Source organism: Nansenia antarctica (genome assembly GCF_963989245.1).
Source record: "Nansenia antarctica genome assembly, chromosome: 1".
NCBI classification, from domain to species: Eukaryota; Metazoa; Chordata; class Actinopteri; order Argentiniformes; family Microstomatidae; genus Nansenia; species Nansenia antarctica.
In genome coordinates, this window is record NC_137674.1 from 56,587,798 (window position 1) to 56,597,083 (window position 9,286).

The 9,286-nt window shown below is 45.6% G+C and overlaps 1 protein-coding gene across 2 annotated transcripts in view; it reads right to left on the reverse strand.

The window, feature by feature from the left end:
* Nucleotides 1–569: 569 nt before the first annotated feature.
* The window catches only part of runx2b (RUNX family transcription factor 2b), a gene marked incomplete at both ends in the record, with an annotated part of 39,420 nt that continues 30,703 nt past the window's right edge, over nt 570–9,286 (reverse strand). Inside the window, 3 exons of one of the 2 annotated variants that reach the window (XM_080534670.1) lie at nt 570–1,045; nt 3,795–3,956; nt 5,725–5,889. In XM_080534670.1, coding sequence (XP_080390796.1) covers nt 570–1,045; nt 3,795–3,956; nt 5,725–5,889 — 803 coding nt within the window. Of the gene's footprint in view, nt 1,046–3,713; nt 3,957–5,724; nt 5,890–9,286 lie in introns of both variants that reach the window. The other variant, XM_080534669.1, reaches the window with a different exon arrangement.

The window sequence follows — 9,286 nt, forward strand, 5'->3', positions numbered from 1 at the left end:
AATATACAATTTAAATTAATTGATTTAAAATGAGCGTATAGACATTTTAAAGCAAACTTGCTGTTCATACCACCAAAGGTAACATACTCGTTACTCTCATCACTTGCTACTCAGTGCTTAACCTGCATCGTAATATTGTCGTAGTACAAAAACATGCTCTGCAAAAAGCCTTATAGAAATACAAACACTATGCAAAAGAAGCCGTCTTTTACAAATAACCTAAAGCGTCCCTTAAAATTGTGGATGTAATATCATAAAACTGGAATAATGTCTTATCCACTTGGGTCTAGTAAACCAAAATTGTCTTGTTTCTTTCTCATTATTGCTTTGAGAATAACTCCCTTTGTAGTGCCTTGGTCAAAACACATTCCTGGAAGACAAGTTCATACAAGTTTGTTCTTCTTCTTGTTTTTATCTCACTGTTAATTTCCGAGGAACAGGAGAGACACTGTCTTGTTTTTGTTTTTGCTAATCAGAACTCAAAACTCCCCCGAAAGGTTTTGTGCTTTAAAAACCATGACATCAACTCTCCTCCTCATCCTCCTCTTCCTCCTCTCCACCTCCCGTCCTCAGTATGGCCTCCAGACCGCCTCATCCATCCTTCCACCTGGGTTGAGCACGGTGGGGGAGTTACTGTGACTGCCGTCTCCTTCCACTCCCCCGTCCGTCTGACTGGGCAGGTTAGGGTTGACCAGGGAGCTGCCCGTGGAGGCGCTAGTGCATGGTGGTATCATCCTGGAGGGGGAGCGGTCCCCCCCGGGAAGGGAGAATTGGTACGAACCGGACGAGGCTCCGTAGTAGAGATAGGGGGTGCTGCTGGTCTGGAAGGGTCCACTCTGGCTCTGGGTGGAGCCTGGGTAAGGCGGGGGCAGGTAGGTGTGGTAGTGGGCGCTACCCAGCGACATGGCGGATGTGACAGGGGGTGTGTAGGTGAAGGTAGCAGGGTAGTGCATCCGCGGGTTGGAGAAACGACTCTCGGTCAGGGAAGAGAGACCGGGAAACTGCCGGTCAAACTGTCCAGGGAACGGGCTCAGGTCAGACGTACCTGCAGAGAGGGACACACACACAGCACATTTCATCTTTCAATATCCAAAATGTACAGTATTTCTCAAGGGAGGGCTTAACATATATTCTGCGATAGGCCTACATTGCGAGTGTAACAGAGTCAATCCACATCTCTTTCCCTCAATGCCTGTCAGTCTTGTTCATGTGTCATTGTCTTGTCTTATTTGCGACAAACAAATTGCCCTTGGGAGCAATAAAGATTTATGAAACTGAATAGTGGTGGGAAATATGTATTTCCCTATTTAACATGATCCTCTTAGGATAAGAGTTGACATGATGTTTTTTGTCTGCGCTTTGACACAAATCTGAAGCCTTGAAGTCAAATGATTGACTTATTTATCAGACTTAACTGTAGATTTTCATTGAACTTTGACAAAATTAACAAATAAATGTATGCGTGCTTGCGCATGTGTCTGTGTTAATGTGTGTTTACATCTCTGCATATTTATGCGTCTCTATGTGTATGGGTGTGTGTGTGTGTGTGTGTGTGTGTGTGTGTCTGTGCATGTTTATGTGTGTCTGTATATGTTTATGCCTGCACTGTGTGTGTGTGTGTGTGTGTGTGTGTGTGTGTGTGTGTGTGTGTGTGTGAATACTGCATGCACATAAAATAGCAGTTGGGATGAATCAGGAGCAGCACATGTGGAAACACTTTGAGGAGAAACAGTTTCCATGAGATCCATAATGAGGCAGGGCTGAGCTCTGATGTGGCTCCTCTCCGCGCCTCCCATCGGCTCCAGAGAGGGAGACGGAGAGAGAGAGAGAGAGAGAGTCGAGCTGCTCCCTCCATCCTCCCTCCCTCCCTCCCTCCCATCCCTCCCTCCATCCTCCCTCCCTTCGTCCCCTCTCTCAGCTTCACCCTGAAAAATACCCTAAAACCACTAACTGGCTGTGGCTAGCATCGCGCTGGGCCCAGAAAGTTAAAGGAGAATAGGAGGTACTCCCCTCTCACACCCCCCCCCCCCCAGCCTCCTCTCAGTGGTTGAGTCCAGCCATGGCGCTCTTATCATAAATCACTAGGCGTCTTCCGTGTCACCATGTCTGCTGTGAGAGGACGGGGGCGGAGGACGGGGGACGGGGGGGTGGAGCGGCGGAGGGGGTGGAGGGGGGGGGGGGGGGGGGGGGCAGTGTTTATGTGCAGGCGAAATTGCAAAGCTGGGTTTGTCGCTAGCGTCAGATAGCATATGCTGTCAATTAGGGTCTTTAAACGTCCTCTCTCCGCAAGATCCGTTTGATTTTCATAGGAATAGTAGGTGATTGTCTTTGGAATAGACAGAGGAGTCGTCTGATCTCAGAAGTGTACAGCACTGTTCAATAAACTCCTGACTTCTGCGTTTCACATTTGGAGTCGTTTAAACCATACAAAGACTTGTGTGATGATGAGCCAGATCAAGCTTCATTAGTTTAAATGAAAGCAGTCTACATTGTCTAAATATTTGGAAGTATTTTACAAACCCCAACTCTTGAACTTCACTTCCGAATTTGGTGTTTGACTTGACTGATGAACTTTTGGAATCGACTCGCTGATTACCAACTGTAACAGTTTGCTTTAGAAGAACCGGGGAAGACGTACTGTATGTACACATGTCCTCATGTTAACGTCACTGTTTCTTCCCTTCCACTGGGAGGTAAATGCAGGGAGTAAATACTACTAAATACAGTAGGTATGCTGAACCTCAGGATGTGTAAAAGTTATGTCTTGTGATCTGAGACTCTTTGTCGTAACACTTAGAAGGTATTAAGTACCATCAGTGGCAGTCAGAGTTGTGTGAGGGGGGCTTGTGTGTGTGAATGTGTGTGTGTGTGTGTGTGTGTGTGTGTGTGTGTGTGTGTGTGTGTGTGCCACTTTGAGAACAAAGCCTGACGCTCCTGAGATGAAAGCAGGGGGGGGAAAACCAAACTAATCAGAGCTGACAAGGCAGCTGGCAGGATTTCAAACTCCTCCGATGCGTAGTCACACCGTGGCGTCGCTTAATCGCTCACGCTCGCTCCGGGCGCACGGAGGAGGAATTAGGGTGTAACCCACTAACACAAAGAAAGAGAGAAAAATAAACTCATAGGGGAAAAAAAGTCACCTGGCAGTGGGTCAAACAGGTGTACTGTGGGGAGAACTTGTCTGGCCGCATTTCGGGGTTTTTAAAAGTGCGTTCACGTCGAGGAAAAGAGAAACAAATTAGCACACAGATGACTGGACGCTCCAGATACCCAGCATGCCTTCCGAGAGCCGTATATTGCTATAAAGACACTTTATTTGTCCGTCACGAGCCTGTTATTATCCCTGGGCCTGTTATTACCCATACTCCTCTGGGATCAAAGGCTCGGAGCAAGGAAAAAAGGAAACAATCGCTTTTTCCACTGTTTAAAAAAAGCCCTCCAAACCGCTCTTTGGGAAGCAGTCAAACTCTGAGAACACGCCTCGTTCCTCACATCCATCTCAGAATTAGCTAATGGCAACATTGTAAATAATAGGCCCGTGTTACGTTTCTGACAAATTGTAACGTACACATGTAGGGCTGTAAAACCTATTATTTTAAACCGAGTTACAGTGGGTTTGTAAGGAAACACAAACCATGGTGTATACAGTAATCCAAATGTGTCTTATTTTTGGAGTGGGTTACTGTTTCTTCCTCGTGAACAGACCTAGGCACACTTGAAACACTCGAACAAGTCCAAACAGTTTGAGGTGAGGTGGGTAGTGGTATGCGCAGTAGTGTGGGGGTGGGGTTTACCTGGTAGGCGTCTGGGCACGTCACTGATGGCGGGCAGGCCAGTGGCACGGCTGGATGAAAGGGGGGTGGTAGAGTGGACCGAGGGGGATGCCATGGGGCTCAGGTAGGACGGGTACGGCTGCTCGTACGACCACGGAGGAGAGGACTGGGACTGGCGCGGGTCTGAGAGGGAGAGAGAGACAGAGAGAGAGGGAGGGGAGATGGATGAGTGCACTGCTTGTTGACAATGTGGTTCAAAGTACTTCCATCATACCCAGGTTACTGAAATGGATATGAGAGCGTTCGATTAAACCCAAGAGGTTGTCAGTGTCTCATTCCCCTGGTGTGTTTCATTGGTCGTGTTTAGAGGTAAGTATCAATTGAGGCTGTTATGCAACATCCTCTGTAATGACACATCTAATGTTTGTCTTAGCAGAGGAGATCTTCCTGTTTGCCTGTTAAGACATCTACAGAAACAGGACAGAGAGCTTCCCTGGCACACACCCAGGAGATAAACACACACTCACACTCATCAAAATATGCTTTCATATGGTTTCCTGCACTTAAACGTCTGAACAGATTTCAATATTCAAAAACATTTGCCAGAAAACAGGAAAATGTCCCTGAAAATGAGATGTACTGTATATAAATGCTCTAATGCAATATGTTTTACAGTAATAATACGATCCAAATACTTTTGAAAACAAGTAAATCATTCTGACATGTAATGTTGAGTTCAAGTTTAAGGTCAACATGTTTACAGAAAGGATGCAGCATTCAATTACGTTCACTCAAGTCAATACTGCAAATCCTACCTTACAACCATCTGCAAACACTGCAAGCCAAGTTTGCATGTAAATAACAGATCAGCTGTGATGAGCCTCCAGTGGCATGGCTGATCAGGTAACAGAGAGCGTGAGAGATGGCATTACCTCAGAGTACTCTAGATAGGTACAGGTGATCTCACCTGCTATCTCATGCACTGGACTCACTGTTGTATAGCATAGCCACCATTAAAATGTGCATCTATCTCATGTTGGGGTGTGAGATTTCAACTCGCTCTAATTAGTGTACTTGCGAAGCGACACCCTGCTGTTTTTCATCATATATCATTTCATGATATTTTCTTCTCACTGCTTCTCCTCCTGTAGCTTTTATGCTAATCATACCATTCCAACGTTATAATGTGCAGAGAGGTCTAAATTAAGTTGCTTCCTTTTTTCTTTTTTTTATGCCCATGCTTTTTAAAATGTAAACACTTCAAAGTGCTAATTTTAACATAGAAGATGTTTACTCACTCCACTGAATTACCCCCAGGCCTCTGCAATTCTTAGAACTCTAAATTAAGAACCCTGTAGAAACTTGTTTTTAATAGAAACCGTTCATGTTCAACAAGGGTTTTTAATGGCCATCAAAAGCTTATTGATCTTACTTGAATCTCATAGAACTATCTCACCGTGTAAAAGTTCTTCCACTACCATTCTACTTTTAGCCAGCTGAGCTAGCACACAAAGTTTCTGCTGAAACGTCCCTTTCTAATGTATTCAGTGATTAATTTCTCTCACACAAGAGAGGCATACATTGAGTCTGGTAGTAGTTGATGTACAGAAGTAGGATCTTTAATAACAGGAGATGGTTTTGCTGGGGTCTACTGTGTGCACACACAGGTTATCTATCTGGGTTCTGTGTATTAGGGACGGCTGTGGTTCAGGAGGTAGAGCCGGTGTCTAATGATCACAGGGTCCGCAGCTCGGCGGTTCAAACTCTGGCTTGCCATGTGTTGAGGTGTCCTTGAGCAAGGCACAGAACCCCTAATTGCTCCAGGGTCACTGTCTATGGCAGACCGCTTGCCTAGAGCATAAAATACCAAATTCCAACAATTGACTGACTGAAGTTAATTGCATGGCAATAAAAAAAGTATTGTTATTATTATTATTATTCTCCTTCTCACCTGGTATCTGTGTCTGGCCCTGGTGGTTGAAGGGGGGGCCAGCATTCAGGGACTGCCGGGTGGGTTGTGTCGGCCTCATGGTGGTCTGGCGGATCCTTTCCAGCTCGCTCAGACGGTCCGAGAACAGCCCTGTCTTAGGAGGGTCCTCCAGCTTCTGACGATGCCCTGCAGACACCAACAAACAGAAACGGTCTACTTTCACTGTGTTATACAACTTCAGACAGTCAGTACATTATTACCATGCCACAAACAACAACAATTACAAAGCAATCACTTACTGGTAATTACTGTGTTACAACATATCATTATAGCATTAATAACTGTGTAGCAACATGTCATTCCAAGATTAATTACAGCATTATTACAAGGATGGTAGTGATAGGTAACTATGTAATATACAGTATGTGCAGAGGTAGTATTGTAAACATCAGTATAGTTTAGAGGTATATACAGTTATGGGCTATGTACAGTGAGGTAGTTTATGTACAGTATCTAATGTGCAGAAGTATAAAAGAAGCTATATCAGGAGACATGTGCAATGTGCAATATACAGTAAGTTCAAAGGTAGTAATGTAAACATCAGTAGTGCAAAGGTTATAGAGTGATCACATTAACCAGGGATGAGCAGCCATCAAAGTATTGTCATTGTCATCATAGTATAGGCATTTTTCATTGTCATATCCATAGTATCCCATGGTGGGGGGGGGGGGGGGGATACTGAGAGTCATAGTCAAGTGTGTGTGTGTGTGTGTGTGTGTGTGTGTGTGTGTGTGTGTGTGTGTATAAGGGCAACTTGTGAAGTGTTGTCAATATCATCTCTATCTGACGTTTATGTGTCCATAAGGTAAAACAACTCTCCTTGCTCGGTGTGGTCTGTTCTATATTTTACAGTGAGTATATTTACTGCAGTGTTGTTGATATACAATAATGATCCTGGGCGTTATCATGTGTGGTATGCAGTGACTGACATGGCCTGTCTGACGACACAATGAGGATCTCAGCTCTCATGACAGGGATCCTTCAGCTAACAAAGGCTCAATGCCACCCTGCCCAAGAAAAAGAGAGATGGAGAGAGAGAGAGAGAGAGAGAGAGAGAGGAAGAGAGAGAGAGAGGGAGAGAGAGAGAGAGAGAGAGAGAGAGAGAGAGAGAGAGAGAGAGAGAGAGAGAGAGAGAGAAGAGAGAGAGAGAGAGATGCCACTCATCCTAGGTAAACACTCACTCTCACACCATCCCCACACCCAACTCTAAGACTGCCCTAGCCTTTCCAGAGGAACCAGAGAAGACCATTACAACAAGCCCCACAGGTGCAGCAGAATCGAGTTTGGCACAGAGGAGGAGAAATAAAGAAGAGAGATGACAGGAGAGGCCTAGTGCACCAGTGCACGTATAGTACATTTCCCCCACTGAAACAGGCCTGCCTTTCTGTCCGACAGTCTATCAGACTGTGTGTCTATCTGTCTGTCTGTCTGTCTGTCTGTCTGTCTGTCTGTCTGTCTGTCCGGCTCCACCGGTTCCCCTGAAAAAGGCAGTAAAGTAAATATCAAACAGAGGAGAGAGAAACTCCTGCTGTAGTTGGCAGTGGGCCAGCTGGCTCATAGACCTGCAGCAGCTACCTCAGAATCCTACCCAACCTGCCTATTGCCTGCTCTGGGAACAAAGACCTGGAACTGACTGGAACACTACTGGGTGGGTATGGAGAGGGAGAGGGAGGAGGAAGAGGAGAAAGAGAAAGGGGAGGTGGAGAGGTGGAGGTGGAGGAGAGGGGGAGGAGGAAGAAAAGTGGGGTGGCTGGGGGGGGTGGGGAGTGGAGGCTGTGACATTTGGTGAGTGTTTTGTGTCTCATGCGCAACTCCAAAAAACAACTGAATGTCTCTGTGTGTAGTATCTATAGGCTTCCAGAAGCGAATTGGAGTCGAAGTCGGAGTTGGAATACGTGCTGTGTCTTTCAGTATGCTTACATCAGGATCACTTAGCAGTTCACAGTCAGTTACTTCCTATTGAATATCCATGTCACACAGTTCACATTTGACCCTGGGTGGTGAATAACCATGAAATCACATCATAATCCTAATCTCTCCCATAATCACATTTTTGCAGCCAATGACTACTCACATAGATGATACTTAAGCACTACATAACTGGTCTAACCAATGATGCACCATTTCCTACAGTAGATATGAAGACAGGTGGTCAATATGACAATATAATGATTAACATACACACTGGTTTTGTCATTATGATCACATTGTGTGACCAGCATAAACCAACAAAAAAAAGTTTTGAAGGATCTGTTTCACTCAGCTAGTGTGAGGTAGAAGTGCTGTCCTTTAAGACGGCAGCCTTAGCCTGAGCACATGAGCATATGTCCTCAAATAACAGAGCTCGCCTTATTAAACAATTCACATCTATAATTCATTAATAACATTTGCCATCACACACGTGGATAATTTGTGCCTTTCTCTGGCATTCCTCATTTCTCCGTCCAGGCTGTGCCCAGTCAATCACAGCGTTTCCATTCGGAATGTACTGCATTTCTCCTTAAAAAAGCCATGGGATACAGTGGAGCTTTGTGCACTCCCGTTTCCTAGGGATGGGTATAAATAGCAAGGGGGACAAGGGGGAGACATGGGGGGAGACATGGAGGAGACATGGGGAGTCACAGCGAGACATGGAGGGGAGATGAGGGGTGAGGCATAGGGGGGAGACAAGGAGGAGGGCATGGGCGTGAAACAGGGAAGACACAGTGAGACATGCAGAGAAGAAGGGGTGAGACACGGGGGAGAAGAGGGGTGAGACATGGGGGCGGGGGGGGATGCGTGCAAGTGGAGGAGGAGACCCTGATGACCAGTAAATTAAGACCTCTGGATATGTTCTCCGGTCTAGAGTGAATACTGCTGAGCACAGGGCTAGAGGATCCTCCCTGAAGCCCAGCGAATGGTGAAACAGGTAGAGAGAACCACACAAGTTTTTTCTGTATTGCCCAAGAGGTCCAAAATACAGAGTGGATTTGATCTAACTGGAAGGGAGGGTCATTTTCATTCAATAGGCTTTTTCGGTGAATACAGCATCTTCTGCCTCCTTTGAGACCCTTCCAGGGGCTTTCAAAGAATGAGTGTAGTGTTTTACACACAAATTATCCTCCTCTTCCTCCTCCTCCTCCTACTATTACTAGGACTAATACTACTACTCATTGTAAAAAGAAAAAACTTTTTTTTACAATGGTCACTGAGTACTGGATCTTGTTTTACAGACACCCAAACATTTAGGACTGGGGGCCACCGGATCTTAGCCATGGGCAAGGAAACGTAGGCTATAGATGACTACTGTACAGGAATGCAGCATGACAACCACTGCAATAAGGTCCAATGTTCACTGGGAAAACACCAAGACCTCAAGTCCATTAGTTTGGTGGCCTTGACAGTAAATACCGTTTTTATATGAGTTAATTACACCTTTTAGACAACATCTGTAGCCAAACACGAGACATCTCAGCTGTTTTATCGGAATCCTAGCTGGGCGTTGGTATGAGCCGGGGTATTTAAAGGAGCGGGAAAGCGGATG